This window comes from Nomascus leucogenys, chromosome 18 (assembly GCF_006542625.1).
Source record: "Nomascus leucogenys isolate Asia chromosome 18, Asia_NLE_v1, whole genome shotgun sequence".
Lineage (NCBI taxonomy): Eukaryota > Metazoa > Chordata > Mammalia > Primates > Hylobatidae > Nomascus > Nomascus leucogenys.
The window spans coordinates 38,640,858-38,659,172 of record NC_044398.1 but is presented as its reverse complement, the minus strand read 5'-3'; the positions used below and the strand labels follow the sequence as shown (position 1 = coordinate 38,659,172).

Here is an 18,315-nt window from a genome sequence, read left to right as displayed (position 1 = left end):
TGTCTTATCTATGACTGTTTTTTTAATATGGTTTTTCTGTTTCCAATAAAATGCTTTTTCTGTTTCAAATAAGCTCTTTGATTGGCTTGTTTTCTGCAACTCTGTTGGGTGTTTTTGGTAACTAGACTACCCCGAACTCCTCCAAATGGTTTCTAGGACTCTTTCTTTCCTTAAATGGTTTCTGGGATTTTCTTATTTCTCATTTCTTTTCTTTGCTTCCCTTCCTATTATCATCACACTTATGTGGAGTCTAATGCTCAGGTCCCAGGAAACGTAAAGTCATCCCTGCACTGTGGTTTTGATCTAAAAATTAAAACATGCTCTCGGGTGGTGACAATCCTACTAAGAATGAAGTCAAGGCTAATAATGAACAGCAGCTGTAATCAATTAACTATCAATGCTCATATCCTCTTCTCTCTAATGAAATAATGTGGCATATTGGACTACATCCCAGATTGTCTTTATTAAGATGGTATTGGTGGAAGTGGCTTGCGAGAACGTGGTGCTGCACCACAAACACCTGGGCTCCTCATGAGTGCAAGTTTACAGAGGAGTGTGGTCCCCTCTGCTCATATGTACCAGGGCGGACTGGACCACATCTTCCTAACAACTTTATAACACATCCTTCTCTGGAACCAGATGAAATTGGGAGTTCTCTATATTTATGTCTTACAGAAAAATAGCTCTTAAGGTCAAATGAAGTTCTGTGTGAGCTGTTATTGCCTCATTGGCTATGTATATTTCCTGTGAACTCTTACAAACTGTAGAGGGGCCCTAATATGAGATGGTTTTGGTGTTGTAATTTTAAGGACCATGAACATTGAAATGGAAACAGTGTCTCTGTGATACCAAGAAACTTCATGGTAAAAGAAGTTTGATTTGTTATTTAAAAAAAATGTGTGTTGTATGTGTGTTTCTAGAGGACAGAGAAGCATATTGCTTATGGTTGATAAACATCTGTACTGGTTGCTTTGTTCCCCGTTCATAATGGGTACGCCACCTTCTTTTCACTTTGCCATTCATATTATAATGATAGGGCCCCTCAATCTTATAATGAAAAGGAAATAAATTGACTTTTCAAACTCAGTTAATTTTTTAAAGTCTTGGATATCATTTTGTTAATTCCTAATGTTATTAAATTTGATAAACTTTCAAGGATAAATATTTTACTTTGTAGTTCCTGGTAAGTTCTGGGTATGACTAGCAGATTTCCATCCTGCAGGTTGATATATTTGACCATGGAGCTATTGGCTTTCCCTAAATTTATTAGGTAATCAATGGTAATCAAAGATTAAAGGAATTGTAGTCTGTTTGGTAATTGATGCTAATCACTGTAGTACACTTATCCATTACTCATGTTCATCTCACTGGCATTAAGAGTTAGGAAAGGGTGGTTCAGTTGACGATGTGACTGTTAATGGAGTTGATTGTCCTGCTGCGGTCCAGCAACAGTCTAGGTCTGCTCCTAGATCTCAACTCAGCATGAAAATCTCCAAATTTTTCTACTAAAGGGGCAAATGGCAGAAATTAAAGGGCATCATGATAATGCCAGATAGATGTTCAGCCAGAAGAATATACTAGCCTTAAATAACAAAATGTGAGTCATCAATGTAGCAGTTTGCAGAAGGCACATTATAAAAGAGAAAAAAATACTATATAACCTGAAAAAACATATGCATGTGTTTATGCTTATTTGAATGTGAGTTTGTTGTAAAAATATTTTAGACAGCTTTTGATTGGTGGTTTCCTAATCCCTGCTAAGTGCATATTGATGATAACTCTTTTATTCCCCTTGGAGGATAGAAAGAAGCTGGTGCATTTAATCCTTTTAGAAAGGCTTGCTGCCATGGAAGGGGCCAGGCAGAGTCCTACTCTCCTCAGGGAGCTCGAGGGGTGCCTGGACAGGCCCTGCCTTGGTGAGGAACATGGCTTAGAAACTCTGTAGGAAGAGTGTCAGAGTCTCTTGTAGCCTCTGGCTTCTTGTGGTCTGGCCCTTTCCACCCAGTTGAAGGGCAGGGACAGTGACTGTAGCTGGAGGCAGGGAGGGTTTCAAAGTGGACATAGGTATTTTGTCATGTTGGAGTATAAGGGTAGGCCTCATTTAAGTTAGGGCTTGACCAAAATTTCATTGTTTTTCTATAGAACTACAAATTATTTTTCAGTTGTGTAGTAGATGATTTTTAATATTTCAAGCACTGTACGATTTACTCTTTAGTTATTTGTAAAGATTGTATTTTGTTTGTTTGTTTGTTTGTTCTGAGACAGAGTCTCGCTCTTGTTGCCCAGGCTGGAGTGCAGTGGCGCAATCTCAACTCACTGCAACCTCCGCCTCCCGGGTTCAAGTGATTCTCCTGCCCCAGCCTCCCAAGTAGCTGGGATTACAGACAGTCACCACCATACTCGGCTAATTTTTATAGTTTAGGTAGAGACAGGGTTTCACCATGTTGGCCAGTCTCAAACTCCTGACTTCAGGTGATCCACCCGCCTTGGCCTCCCAAAGTGTTGGGATTACAGGTGTGAGCCACTGTACCCGGCCAAAAATTGTTTTAAATTCAGGAATAATTTATTTCTGAGCTCTAGTAAGAAAACAAAAATCACTTATAATACCCCAACTCTGAAATGATATCTTTTAGCATGTTGATATATTTTCTTCCAATCTTAAAAAATGTTTTAATTTCATAAAGCCAGCATTCATTAATTGCTTGCTATTAGGTAGGCATTGAGATCATTTGAAGAAGAGATTATCTCTGCTGTCACAGAGTTTAGGGAGGATCTCATACAATTACAGTAAAGGTGATTTGTGTTACGTCAGGGTTAACGTGGAGTGCACTAAGGAAGAGTCCTTAACTTGTTTACAGAGAAAGGGACAGGGAAGGCTTTGTCGAGGAAGCTAGAGATCTGAATGTTGAGTAGAAGGTAGCTGGAGGGGTAAGAGGGTAACCAGGACAAGGTGAAGGTCGATTGGAGGAAGGGAAGACGGTTCAGGCTGGTGGGCTGCTGGCCACAGGAGCAAGTGGTAGGATAATGGCAGTGAGAGGTAAGGCAGGAGAGATGAGCAGAGGTCAGTCTTCGTGGCCTTGTAGGCCACGTCCAGGTGTTTAATCTCTGTCCCAAGAGCAGTGGGCAGCCATTAGAGGCTTTGAAGTGAGGGGATGAGGAATTCAAATTTTACTGTTCGAAATAATCATCCTCGGAGATGAAGTAACCCAGATGAGAGAGGAGAGTGGCTGGAGCTGGCATAGCAACAGTGTAGACGGAGAGACATGGTGACTGAAAGGATTCAGGAGGTAAAAATGATGTAAACTCAGTGTAGGTTGCTCATGGTGGAGAGCAAGCAGGTCTGCTCAAGGATGAGGCCTAGGTTTCTGATTTGGGCACCTGGACAGTGGGAGACAATTCTTTCCATTGGTTTGGAAGCACGGGGACAGGGGATAGCCAGGTAGGGGAGGATGGTGTTTGGTGCTTTGGGGATATCGGCAGTGAGATATCTAGTGTGTGGTGGTTTGGAGTTCAGAAGAGTGATCTGGGCTGGAGACTTAGATTTGGCATTACCAGCATCTAGAATTGAAATTGTGGGAATTAGTGAGATAGAAGGGGTAGTGTATACAGTGGAGTAATGTATGTGCATTTTGCTTCACACAGTCAACATCTTTGTGGGGCAGGAAAAGGGAGTGGAGGGGAGGAATGACAGTGTGCAGAGTGCAGTGACTCTGCTCCAGGTGTGTGAGAGGCAGGCGTGTGGCCCTGTGATGCCCTCAGTCAATCCCAGTTTTTAGTTGCCTCTTGTAGCATGAGCTGAGTGTTGTTGAAGAGGTTGCCGCGGTTAGTTTTGACTTCTGCTTAATTTTCATCTTATGCACTGACTGGCACCCAAGCCCCAGCAAGACTGAAGGTAAATTGGCTACAGTAATGGGAGTGTCGCTTGTGGAGATACAAGCTGAAGAGCTTAGCTAAAGGGATTGGTCTCAAACAAGAAAAGGGACACTTGTCCCATTGTCCCAGAAAGGCAGGAGGAGTGCAGATGCAGACAGGGAATACAGTGTAGGATGTATCAGGATATTTGACTGCACCTAAGTGAAACCTGGCCTCAAATTGGGTTAAACATTCACAAATGTATGGTACCCCTAGAAACCTACAGAGGGGGAGGCTGTGGACACAGCATGATCAGCAGCTCAATGATGTCTTCAGGGACCCAGATACTTTAATTTTTGCCTAAGGCCAGGTCTCCTTGTAATGATTAGATCTCCTTATCACTGTAACCCAGAGACCATTGGTCTGTACATGTAGCCAGAAAGACGAGGAGAGAAAAGTCTCTCCCAACCCAGAATGTAATTCTTCCTTACAAAGTTGGTCAGTCTTGCCAGGCCAGCTTCATGGACTAGTGAGAGTTTCAGGGGAGTACCATGCACTGACAGGTTATAGATGAGCCAGGATTCCTGCTCCTGAGCCAGGCAGTGGTCAGAGTCCCATAAACTGTGTGTCTGCAGGAAGGAAGAAGGAGGGGCACCTGCAGAGATCTGATTCTTCAGGAAAAAGAGAGAGGGGAATGGATGTTGAGACAATGGCCACAACCAGTTTCTCTACCTATACCTATGTCTAAGGAAATCGGGGTGATCCCATAAATAATTTTAAAAAATTATGATGAACATTTTTCTAGTTTATTAACTTCTTCAAAATGATTTTAATAGTTATATAATATTCCATCTTATTTAACAGAATCTTATAGTATTTTCTATATGGTCCTGTTCTAAGCACTTCACAGATGTTAACTGATTTAATCTTCATAATAACCCTATAAGATCAATACTGTTATTATTCCCATTTAAAAACGAAAAACTGAGGTTCCCAGAGGTTAGTGTGCCCGAGATCGTACAATGTGTGCAGAGCTGGATTCAGATCCAGACAGTGCCCCTAACCACTGGCCCATGCTTTGTTAAAGAAGTGGGATAGTTCATTCAGCGTTCCTCTTCTCCATGGGCATAGGTAGCACCCACTTTTTCTGCAGTATAAAGAATGCTCCAGTGTGTATCCCAGTGTGTAAATGTTTGTATTGGGATTGCTGGGTCAATGCATGAGTGTTGTTAAGGTTCTTAATTTTGCTGCCCAACTACCTGCCCACACAGCAGTGCCAGCTCGTACACTGTCAGTGTGGGCTTCCCAGGAGAGAACACTCGCTGGGATGCTTCTCCATGGTGCTTTCGTGGTGTGGAGGAGCAGGCAGGGTGGTGTAGTGAGGACAGGCTGCCGTAAGTGAAGACTGGCTGCTAGGCAGCCCCCTGTCCCCTGGTAGCCGTGTCACCTGGGCCATGCCAGCCTTCTGAGCCCCCATCAGTGGAGCATTTCTGGCCTGCTTGCTTCCTAGGGCAGTGAGATTGAAATTCTGTGGCTTGAAAACTCTTGGTAGACTATAAAGCTTCAGACAAATTTAAGATCCTATTATGTTCACTTAGGTTAAGATACACTGTATAAAAACTTCGCTAATCTGTAGTAGAAGGGAAGAGTATTTTTGTTAAATAATATTTGTTTGGTTATCTTTTATGTTACTATAGATGTTATATCTCTTAATATATTATTTAGTGTTTTCTCTTAACACCTGTATCCACTAATTGATGAATGGGATTATGGAGATTTTACTTACTGGATTTTAACCTCAGTAACTTTTTCTTAAAGAAAATATCAATAAATTTCCATAGTTAGCATTTTTTTTTGAACTAAGTTTTTGTTTGTTGTTTTGGGGGATCTTTTGAGCAGTTGATGACTGTATATGCTTTTTCATGGTTGTTTTCTTCTTGGACGTTTGGATGCAGGTTTGAGGGGTTGGGTCCAACTGTAATTGTCTGTCCAACAACAGTGATGCATCAGTGGGTGAAGGAATTTCACACGTGGTGGCCTCCGTTCAGAGTGGCAATTCTACATGAAACCGGTTCCTATACCCACAAAAAGGTAACATAATATTTCAATACCTTTTTGTTTTGTTTTAATGCCCTTAATCTTACATATTTGGTTTTTCTCTGATCCATGTGTTTCTCAAATGTATGTTCCTGTCTTTTTTCCTGCATTTAAAGTTATTTTATTATTATTGACTTACTTTAGAGCTCTGTGTTTTCAGAACAGTTATAAATATAGGTCTTATTGTTTTAACAGTCTGTGGTGGTGTTGTGACAATGTCTGTTGTCCAGTGAAATATGAATCATCTCAGGGCACAAGCCTGGCAGTGTGGGTTGGAGTCATAAGTCAGGTGGCTGCGTCCAGTAAGGAGAGACTTTGGGCATTAGCGGCTTTAAACAGTTTTAGGAAGGCGGATACAGAAGTAAAATAACAACTCTTAATTGGTAAATGCATTTGTTAGTATGCATTTAACCTTCCATTTTGAGAATTTCACAAGTATTGTTGCTTTTTAGTTGTGTTTTGTTCCCTGAATCCTTGATCGTCATGTATTGACAGTTGTATTTCTTCACTTAGAGTTTGGTAATATCACAGCATCAAAAAGGAGCTTTATCTGTGCTCCTGTGGGTAGCATAGATACGTTGTATTCTTCCTTTTTTCTTCTCATCTGTCTAACCATCCAGACTGTGAGCTCTGTTGAGTAGGGACTGTGTCTGATTCATTTTTGTATCCCAGGTGACCCATAAGCATTTGCTGAATAAATAATAATCACGCAGTTTCAGTGTGAATTTGCAGGTTACAATATTGGGGAGAAGCAGCAGTCTCTTAGGAGCTAGTTCTTTCTTTCCTGAGTCTTCTGAGCTCTTGAGTGAGTTCTCGGGGCCCAGGAAAGCAGTGCCGGCTACAAGGGCTATGGAGTGTTTGCCTCATGGAGTCAGATGCATGGGGACCATGAAACTCCAGGATTCCTGTTGTGTTTGTGTTCATGGAAAAGCAAACTTTTGATAGAAGTGACTCAGAAAAATCTATGGTTTGGTAGCACAAATAAGGCGAGATGGAATTTTGCTTACACTGTTATTGTTAAAACCAACTGACTGTGCCCAGAATTTTAAGTGATAAATGGAAAATAAACTGGATAAGATAATTAATAAATTAGGGTAAATGCTGTGAGTTATAAAAAGTGATTTTTAGCAGTATGAAGATAATAACAGTTTAGATTGTTGTCTAGTCAAACTTTAAATTGTTTGTCAAACCTTAAACTATCCTGTCACTACCCTTTTAAAACATTTGTGGTTCCTTTTTCATTTCTGTTATCTGTTAACATCTCTTAATGTTTTGTGCTGTAAAATCCTGTAGCAGGACTCATTAGCTGATGTTTGTCTTATAAAGGCAATTTAAAAAAATGTGATTCCTTTCATTTTCTTTTGGGGTAGTAAAGTGTGTGTATTGGACACCTTCACCTGGATCATGGCTTGCCTCCAGTTCCTTTGTCACCATTGGTTGACAAACTGCCTTCATGTAAACCACATACATGGACTCATTATGGAAATAGAATTGATAGTAAACTTGGTGAAATTTGCCTCCTTAACTTTGGAGGGCAAACTTTTAAGAAGAGATATTTCACTTTTGGTTGCAGTGGTTTTACCTTCTGAGGTTGTTTTACCTTCACAGACACATGCATACATATGGTTGTTAATAATTTTTTCAGTGTTTTACAGTTTACCAAGGACTCTAACTTGAAGATTCTTAATTAACTTTTGAGGAAAAACAGCATTACAGTTTCCTTGTGTTTTTACTCAAACTCTTAACTCTTCCTACTGTTCCTTTTCCATTATAAAGTATCTTAGATCACTAAAGATGTAAACTGTTAGGCAAAAGATCAAAAATATGTACTTTTATATGTATCAAACTACATTCTTAACTTAGAAGCCCTATATTTATTACTTTTTGTTAATGTTAATATTGGCTTATTATTTGTGGTGATGACACATCGGAAATGTATTAATAGTTCCTTTCCATAGGCCTTACTATTGACATTTCTAAGATCATACCTTTGGTTTCTGGATTCAACTACTGAAGGGGTATTTGCTTCCTCTGCACCTTCGATCTTCTCTGTATGTGCAGATCTTTGTCACCACACATGCATACCTGCTGGCTTACACGTGTGTTAAATTACAATAGAGTCTGTGTTTCTTATTCATATTTCAAAAATTCTGTTTATGGTGATTTGTCCTCTAACTCAGCATCTAATGCCTGACTTCCTTATCAGCTGTGACTTCTTTTTACAGTGGATGAGCTTTCTGTGCCCACCAGCTGTCCTGTCTAAATTTAATAATAGTACTCTGACATTGGGACATTCAATACTGGATGTATTAGGAACAGGGAAGAGAAGAGAATTTCTCTTTAGAAATATTTAAAAGAATAATAATGCCAGAATTGTTTTGCTCATCATTCAAGTAGATTATCTTTATTTTCCAAATGCTTTGTTATAGCTGGTATGACATAAATTTTGAAAATTGGCCGGGCGTGGTGGCTCACCCCTGTAATCCCAGCACTTTGGGAGGCCGAGGTGGGTGGATCACGAGGTCAGGGGTTTGAGACCAGCCTGGCCAGCGTGGTGAAACCTTGTCTGTACTAAAAATACAAAAATTAGCTGGGCGTGGTGGCACACGCCTATAGTCCCAGCTACTCGGGAGGCTGAGGCAGGAGAATCTCTTGAACCTGGGAGGCAGAGGTTGCAGTGAGCCTAGACTGCGCCATTGCACTCTAGCCTGGGCGACAGAGCGAGACTCTGTCTCAAAAAAAAAAAAAAAATTTGAAAATTTTTCATTTGGAAAAATATCAGATGGTCAATTTCTTAGTTGAGCACATCTATCATTCTTCTTCCTCAAGTTGCCCTTTAGCTTCCCACCTCTCTTACCCTTTGATCCTATGTTATATTTGTTAATAGTCTCTGATTGGCAGCATAATTTAGAATTGTCAAATGTACACCCAGCAGCCATGCAAAAAAATATACAACTGATAGTTTCAACCAAATGATGAAATCTGATAAAGAAATTTTTAGGCTTCTGAATCTTTTTTAATGGTCACTTGAAATCTCATTTAATAAAAGTTCAAGATTTCCTTTTTCTGATTATATTTTGTGATCCTTTTTTCTAATATAGAGCAACTTTCATGTGAGTTGATTAATATTTATTTGTTAAAACAACCGTAAACACTGCATTTCAGGTGTTTGATGTTGCTAGGGCTCAAAAAAAAAAGGATGTTTTTAACTAACCTTAAAAAGCCAACTGTTTTCTTGGGGAAAGAAAATATAGTAAATGAAGAGATAATGAAAGAAGGCAGTCTTATGATACCTATCCCATAACTCACAGTAGGTGGTGACACCTTTAGCACTGTCTTGTAAAGTTTATTTAATGATTAAGGATCCTTTTTTCAATTTATTGGAAGATACCTAATGATAAATTGCTTATGTTCTGAAACAGTTGTCTGTCTCCTACCTTTTTTTTCTATGTAGGCTCTGGTAGTTCTGTAACATCTTAGGTAATTTAAAGAGTTTTGTTTCGTTTTGATCAATTCATGACATGTAGATGCATAAGAGTGGGAAAAGCAACAAGAGCATGCAGTTTTAAGTGTGTTGGTTTTGTGCTTACAAGACCAGGGTTCGAATCTTGGATCTGCTGTTTTATAACTTTGCAAGCTTGGGCGAATCACTTGCCTTTCTGAGCCTGATTTGATCACCTATAAAATGGGTAAGTTTTGGTAAACTTGTGAGGACTTTTTGGGTTAATATGTATGTATGAAGAGCTTAGTGTGGTCCCTAAGAGGTAACATTTACTCAGGTAATTCTTGCTGTTGTTAGAAACAAAGAATATTTAGGCCTATTCACCTCAGTAGTTGGGAAAAGAAAAGATGCTGAATGAGGCATTGCTGATTGACTCAATATGTAGTCTAGAGAGAAGGTACACATCTACTTTATCAAAAATGTTCATGGTCATTCAACATCATCTAGACCTTTTATTCTCATGTTCAGATACATTTGGCCCCAAATGGAAACAGTGAAGTGCAGGGTGTGGTTAAAAAAGCAAATAATGGCCTGGTGCGGTGGCTCACACCTGTAATCCCAGCACTTTGGGAGGCTGAGGCGGACGGATCATGAGGTCAGAAGATCGAGACCATCCTGGCCACACGGTGAAACCCCGTCTCTACTAAAAATACAAAAAAATTAGCCAGGCGTGGTGGCAGGTGCCTGTAGTCCCAGCTACTCGGGAGGCTGAGGCAGGAGAATGGCGTGAACCCGGGAGGCGGAGCTTGCAGTGAGCTGAGATCGTGCCTCTGCACTCCAGCCTGGGTGACAGAGCGAGACTCTGTCTCAAAAAAAAAAAAAAAAAAAAAAAAAAAGCAAATAACACAAACACTTGGCCATCTGATGAAACTCCCATCAACATGTTCTTTAAAAGGGCCTGTTTTCTGAAACATTAGAGCAAAAAGACGTGGCTTTTAAAAAAGCTAGAAGGGAGTAAAAAACTTTAAAAGAAAAAAAAAAAGAAAGAGGCCACATTATTCCTCAAGCATCTGAAATATTGCAGACACATTCTAAGTACACAAATTATAATAGAATGCAAAGTGATATCATTCCTATTAACTTTAGAGTCAGCGTATACATCTTATAGAAGACATGATAGATGCTGGGCTTGTTCTGCGAGGTATGTTGTAAAATTGTGTTGCTGGAGCCCTTTTTTTTATTATTGTCAGCACAAATCCTTGTTTATTAAAGATTTAGCTTGAAGGAAATTTTAATTAATTACAGGTGCAGTAAATCCTGCCTAGGAAGCGGCTGTACTGTGTTTCCTGTGAATGGCCTTCATGTGCCTGTGCTTCACTCCTCTCCCCGCCGCCTGACAGTGTGATTTATGGCTGTTGTTTTCCACCAGTCCACTGTTTGCCCTCTAGGAGGGATTGGTCTCTTGAGCCTCCATAATAACAGCAGCACTTTCACAGACATCTTTTAATGACAACAGCACTGCATTCAGTAAGTCAGGCTAATTGCAGATGTACCCTATTAATTGCAAAAACTAGGAGAGGTTACATATTTTACAAGCTTTTAATTTGAAACCGCCCGAGATGATTTGTCTTAAGTGTTTGGATAGAGACGTCCATAATATTCAACAATTCACCATTATCGAAACTCCAGTCTAGGCAGCTATAGAATTCTGCGATTGAATCAGGTGATAACAAATAGTCTTAGATGGGGTTTTGCCCAGTGGCTAAGTGGAGATTATATTTTCAATTGGGACATTTTGAACAATTTCTTGTTCTTTTTACATAAGCATCTTTTTAATTCTTGTTAATCATTAATACATCTTCCTGAACACAGTTGAAGTTTTGTATTTCTATAGCTAACATTTCTATACCTATAATAATATTTAGAATTTTCCAAATAAATTTCAATCCTTAAGCAAGCATAAGAAGCTAAACATCATTCCAGTGGTATACATTTGGGAAGCTTGATGCCTCATTTGGTAACTGGGAAAGTTCCAGCTACACTAGGTGATGTCCAGAATTCATTTTGGCTTTGGCTTCTAAGGGTCACAGGTCTGACCAGGTGAGGTGCTGGAGGTGGATGGTTTTTCTCTGGGCAGACTACTTTCTTCACTGGCACCAGCAGCTGAGTGGGGCTGGTGGCGAGGGAGTCCTGAGGGAACCCGTACGTGTGTTTTTAAGGCCGTTGTGCACCCCAAGGTGTTTATTGCTGTATTCTTGTGAGGTCAAAAGTCAGGAAATGGTTCTTTCAGGTGTGGCCTTCAATATGGTATTGTGCAGGTGTCGAATTTTGTGAATGGGAAGATGGAAGATGAGTAGTCATAATAGTAATAAAAGTATGGCACACACCTGTCAAATTATTAATAGGTCCAGGCATTGTGGTTATTCTCTGCAGCAATTGTATTAACTCTTTGAATGTTACATGAATTACAACATATGAGAAGACAATGTCTCTTTATTTTGTTCCTTCAGATTTTCTTAGCCTTTCTTGTACCCTTTTATACTCTGTTGAATTAAAACACATTTTAATCCTAGTTCTTTCAGAAGATATAAAATTACCATTTTTTGAAGATGTTGAATTTTATAAAATTTGTATTAGATGATTGTGATTACATGAATTATATTAGGCTTCCTGATAGCTATTCTTGTATTCCTGTGATAAGCCTTTATTAGGTTAATATATTACTAGGTTTTATCTGTAAAGTAGTGGATCTCTAGTTTAGAGGCGTGTATGCATACTCGTAAGTGTGCTGTGTCAGTTTTGAAAACAGGGTTTGCTAGCCTTGTAACAATGATTGGAATCCATTTGTTTTCTGTATTTTGGAACAATTTCAGTAATAGGATCTATTCCTACTTTACTCATAAAACCCCTTTGGGTCTGGTAGACTTTTGGTGAGAAGAGTATAACATCTTTTTCACATTGTTCAGTATTGGTTTGTTCCATTGGTCTGATTTTTCTTGGGTCCATTTTTGCAACGAACTTTTTAGCTATCATATCTGTCAAAATGTTCAGATTTTGTGGCATGTATATTGGTTAACACTTTTGTATTCTCTACATCTGTAATTGTGTTCCTTTGACATTTCTGATGCTGTACATCTCAGTCTGTTCTTTGGCTCACTTTTCAGAGGTTTGTTTGGTTTAGTCTTTCCAAAGAGTTATTATTATTTTGCTTTATCAATTCTACCAGTTTTTTTAATACCCACTAATTTTTATCTTACTAATTCTCTCATTTTCCTTTTTTGGGAGGCTAAGTTGACTGCTCTTTTTGATTTCAGCTTTTCTTAATAGAGTGTTTGTAAAGAATGAATATTCTTTGTATAGTCTAAAGTGCTGCTGATCACTGTTAAAAGGAGCTCTAATGGTGATACTCAAATCCTTTGCATCCTCTTTGTAAATGTTTTATTTTCTTTGATCTGACTTTCTCTCAGAGAGGCTGTGGTCAGCTCTCTGGGTAGGCTGTGGGTGTGTCATTTTGACAGCTCTAAGGGCCCTGCTTTTGTGTTTATTGCTGGTGTTTTGGTAGGTAAAGGTTCATGGTTCTTTTTTCTTATTGTGGCATCCCCATTAAAATATAAAATATCCCTCTTTCTGTTCACTCCTTTTTGTTTCATATTTATATTGCTAATCCTGCCCTTTTTTGGTTTGCATTTCTTTGATATATCTTTGATAATTCCCATATTACAACTTTCAGTGCCAGTCAGGTTTGGGTCTCTTTTAAACAGAAGGCTACGTTTTTGCCTTACCCAGTGGAATGTCTCCCTGTTAATAACTCACTGTCTTGTGGTGGGTTACTAGGTTTAGTTTGAAACCTGGTATTTTGTTTTCTGTTTTCTATTGTCCTGATTTTTGCTATTTTCTATTATTTTCCCCTGTAATGGTTTGATATTTCTACATTCTATTTATTTTCTAGTATTTATGTGGAAGTAGCAACTGTTATACTCAGTAATCAGCATAAAGTTTTGGCAAATGTATTTTATCATATTTTTCTCACATGGTTAAGAATTAAACATTATCTATTGCCTGTGTCCCTTTCTACCATTGGACAGGGGGGAATTTTTAGTCCACTTTTATTTTCCCTTAATCTCACTCCAGCTTTTATGAAACTAAACAGGAATTACAGTAACATTTAAAAATACATACCTTTTAATATTTTAGATCCCTTCTTAACAGTTTCATTCATATTTAAGTGTTCAATATTTAGGCTTTGTTGTTATGCTTTAATGATTTATTTTAAATGGTATGTATATCACATATAATCTTCTTTTTAAACTTTTTCTTTTATATTTTAGTAGGAGGTAGTGTAGCCTAATATCAATAGTACTAGCTTTGGATTTGGCTGCCTTTCTCCATTTGAATTCTGACTCCACCACTTAGCAGCTGCATGACCTGGTACATTAGTTACCATCTCCAAGCCCCAGTTCCCTCATCTGTAAAATGGGGTTAGTGATGGCCCCTCTGTCCTTCCTTGGGGAGCTGCTGTGAGCATGGTCTGTGGTGAGAATGTGGTGCAGGAGCATTGCTGTCTTTCCTTCTTCAGGGCATGGCATCTGTGCATGCCTTTCTCTTTGTCCACGACTGCGCCACTCCACTGTCTGGGTACAGTGCGTTGTAGCTAGCCAGTCTCTTGGTGACTGATCTTCCAAGTCCTTGCCTATCTGAAGCTGGAATTTGTTTATTTTCTTCGTCAAGCATGACTGCCAGTTTGGATTGATGTAGAATCCATGGTCACCACTTTTCCTTCTTAGAATTATGTAAAAATTTTCCTCTTTGCCTTCGGACATTTTTAGTGTTGCAGAAAAGATGTCTGATGCAGGCAGTCTTTTTCCTCTGAAGGGAATATTTTCCTTTTCTGTTTTATTCGGACTAGAATCTATGACATTTTCTCCTTATTTTTAAAAATATTTTTCTCTTTTGAGTCAGGATCTTGTGCCGTTGTCTAGCCTGGAATGCAGTGGTAAGATCATAGCTCACTGTAGACTCTAACTCCTGAGCTCAAGGGATCTTCTTGCCTGAGCCTGCTGAGTAGCTGGCACTGCAGCTGTGCACCACCATGCACTGCCAATTTTTTAATTTTTTTTAGAGATGGGGTCTTGCTTTGTTGTTCAGGCTAGTCTTGAACTCCTGGCCTCAAGCGATCCTCCTCCCTCAGCCTCCCAAAGTGCTGAGATTACAGGCATAAGCCACTTTGCCTGGCTGTTTTTATTTATTTTTGGAATTCAGACATCTACTAAGATATGTCTACAGATACGTCTTTTTCTTAGTGTCTCTGCCTGACACTCTGGGAGGTGTTTTGTTCTGTAGATTCAAATCTCGGCTCCATTTATGGAGATTGTTTTCTATCATTTTCTTTTGTTTTTGGGACAGAGTCTGACTGTCACCCAGGCTGGAGTGCAGTGGTGCCATCACTGCTCACTGCAGCCTTGACCTCCTGGGCTCAAGGGATCCTCCCACCTCAGCCTCCTGAGTAGATGGGACTACAGGTGCTTGGCACCACATCCAGCTAACTTTTTAAATTTTTTTGTAGAGATAGGCTTTCACCATGTTGCCTAGGCTGGTCTCGAACTCCTGGGCTCAAGCAATTCCCCCACCTCAGCCTCCCAAAGTGCTGGGATTACAGGTGTGAGCCACTGTACCCAGCTTTTTTTCTATCATTTTAAAATCATTGCTTTTATATCTTTTCACTCTGTCCTGGAATTCTTGTTATACGTTGTTAGAGATCCTAGATTTGTCTGCCTTGTCTGTTTGGATTTTCTCTTGTTTTCTTGCTTTTGTTTTAATTAATATATTTTCCATCCACATTGTTGTTTTAACAAGAATGGACACAAAGGATGTTTTGAAAAAATAAAAATAAAAATTTAATATATGTATATATTTATATATATATGTATTATAACTTTGTCATCTTTTTGAGAGTCTCCTTCCCCCAATAATGGCTATATTAGTCAGCGTTTACTACTTGCCAGGTTAACAAGTACACTTCCAGTGCTGATAATGTCTGTGATTGTGCATGTTATATTTGTATTTGTGCATTTTTATAAAACACTTTAGATTGTGTCATGATTGAAAGGGTGTCACTTCTTATTTAAAACTGACTTTACCATTTTATTATGGTCTCAGGAGAAACTAATTCGAGATGTTGCTCATTGTCATGGAATTTTGATCACATCTTACTCCTACATTCGACTGATGCAGGATGACATTAGCAGGTATGACTGGCACTATGTGATCTTGGACGAAGGACACAAAATTCGAAATCCAAATGCTGCTGTCACCCTTGCTTGCAAACAGGTATGACCTCTTTTAACAAGGGTGATTTCCAGGTGGAGAAGAATATTTAATTCAGAATAAACTATCTGCTTTTAGTAACACATTTATTGAATCTTTCCTTGTGCCAACTGCACAAGGAATTTAAAATGTGCATTTTTCTCAATGCAGAAAACTCTTTATTTTTGCCCTTAATCATGTCTTTAATTCTGATTGTTCATGTTATTTAATGTCTCTTGTAGGGGCCAGTTGTTAGAATGTAACCAAACCCAACTCTATAGTATTCAGCTTCAACAATAAGAAAAAATTCTTTCTCATTTTTTCATGTAAATGTAATTAAGGATTTGTAATTGCATAAAATGTGTATGTTTTGGAGAGTACCAAAATGATGCAAGAATGATGAATAAATGTGTAAATAATTTGCAGATGAGCGTTTTGGGGTAGGAATGGCGATTGCTAAAAGGTAAATTTAATAAAAAGTTGCTTCCTTTCCTCAAATAGTTTCGCACCCCTCATCGGATCATTCTGTCTGGCTCACCGATGCAAAATAACCTCCGAGAGCTGTGGTCGCTCTTTGACTTCATCTTCCCAGGAAAGTTAGGCACGTTGCCTGTGTTTATGGAGCAGTTCTCCGTCCCCATCACCATGGGGGGATATTCAAATGCTTCCCCAGTACAGGTAATATATTAGGACGATAATACTTTTGGCATTTTAATATTTAAAATGCTCCTATTAAATACTATAATTTGTAGCCAAGTCATTCAGAATGTAAGAAAGATGGCCAGGCTTATAAATTGGTATCTGGTTAAAAAAAAAAAATCACAAAATTATCTTTGCTTGATCATATTTTTTCACTTAAAACATCATGAAAAATATTCAGAGAGGAAAGCCCTAGAATAAAATATCTCATTGTTTAATGGAAATTAAACAGTTTTGGCATTGTTCCTGGGATGTTTAAAAAGATGTCACATGTGGTCAGAAGAGCAGTTGGAAATTATGAAACAAGGACAAATCAGTTTGGAACAGCATGTAATTTACTTCTGCAGATTGGGGTAGTGCATCTTATAAAGAAGTGGAGAAACTTAGAAAAGGGGACATTAGGAGGATCGGACTATTCAGGGATGATTTAATGAGACATGCCCGTTAACCTGATTCTCGGAATGTAGGCCGTGGAGAGTGAGGGCATTCTTGATTAGGGCAATAGTGTGGATGCAGCCACCATATGTGGCAGGGTGCAGTGAAGAGACCCACTTGACTGGATTGGAGATGCTTGTGAGGGCATAGCTAAAAAGCTCTGGATGCTAGAACTGTGGGGCCTTGAAAGGGAAGCAGTGGCACTCGGGGAGGGCTGGGTTACTGAAAGTGTCCGAACAGGACTCTGGAGGATGCTGGTTCTCAGGGGTTCCTCAGGCTACAGGGTAGTCACAAGAGGGAGGCTGGCACTGAGTGACCTGCAGCAACCACTGGGGTGAGGGCCATGAGGACCTGGACCTGATCTTGGGTGGTGGTCTGAGAAAGATGGTGGGGCAGGAGACTCAAGTGGCATTTTTAGGCAGAACAAACAAGGTTTGTTAAAGGTTAAGATTAAAAGATTGTCAAAAACAATTTTAATATCTTTTACATTTTGAGATTGAATGATTTTCAGTTAACTTTTGTAAGGAGTCTCTCTCTCTGAATTTCTGTTATACCGTTCTTTTTTTAAAAAAAAAATTATTTTGAAATAATTTCAAACTTAACAAAAAGTTGCAAGAATTTTAAAAGAACAAACAAGAAAACCCTCTTAACACTTCACCCAGATTCACTGATTGTTAGCATTTTGCAAACATTTTGCCACATTGGCTTTACCATTCCTCCTCTCCCTCTCCCGCACCTCTTTCCATGTAGATTGACAGCTGAGGTTACTGTTTTCTAACCATCTGAGGGCAGGTTGCAGATCTGATGCCCCTTTCTCCAAATCCTTCAGTGTGTATTTCCAAGAACAAGGATCGCCTCTTACATAGCCAGTGTAAGCAACAAAATCAGAAGGAAGTTTAACATTGATAGGAGTCTGTTATCTAGTCTATAATCACTCATGTTTTGTCAGCTGTTCCAGTAGTTTCCATGTCTCTAGTCTCCTTTAATCTGGGACTGTTTCTTTTGCCCTTCATTACCTTGACATTTTTTAAAGACTATAGGCCTGTTAGTTTGTAGAATGTACCTCAGTTTGGGTTTGCCTTACATTTCTTCATGATTGGATTCAGGTTATACATTTTGACCAGGAATATCACAGAAGTGATGTGTCTTCCTCAGTGCATGGTATCTGGAGGAACATGCTGTCTGTTTGTTCCACTATGGGTGACGTTAACTCTGATTACTTTAAGGTGGTATTGGCCAGATCTAAACTCTGTGAGGTTACCACTTCTCCCTTGGCATTAATAAGTCATTTATAGAAAGATGATTTGAGAACATGTCATTATGATCTGTTTTTTTCCTTGAAGTTCTTGTTTCAGGAATTTGTGTACTTATCTTTCTCCCGTTCCTAGCGGGTGAGATCTTTGGAAGCAGAGTATTGGTTGTATTTGCTCCTTTTTGTTTGAGATCATGTTGCCTTGCATTATTGAATTCTAAGAAGATAGTCTGTG

The 18,315-nt window shown here is 39.1% G+C and overlaps 1 protein-coding gene across 3 annotated transcripts in view; it reads left to right on the top strand.

Moving 5' to 3' along the window:
- The window catches only part of ERCC6 (ERCC excision repair 6, chromatin remodeling factor), a 92,303-nt gene that overhangs the window by 40,550 nt on the left and 33,438 nt on the right, over nucleotides 1–18,315 (top strand). For all 3 annotated transcript variants that reach the window (XM_030798203.1, XM_004091120.3, XM_030798204.1), the window contains 3 exons: nucleotides 5,808–5,943; nucleotides 15,548–15,718; nucleotides 16,196–16,372. In XM_030798203.1, the coding sequence (XP_030654063.1) occupies nucleotides 5,808–5,943; nucleotides 15,548–15,718; nucleotides 16,196–16,372 (484 nt within the window). The remainder of the gene's footprint in view (nucleotides 1–5,807; nucleotides 5,944–15,547; nucleotides 15,719–16,195; nucleotides 16,373–18,315) is intronic.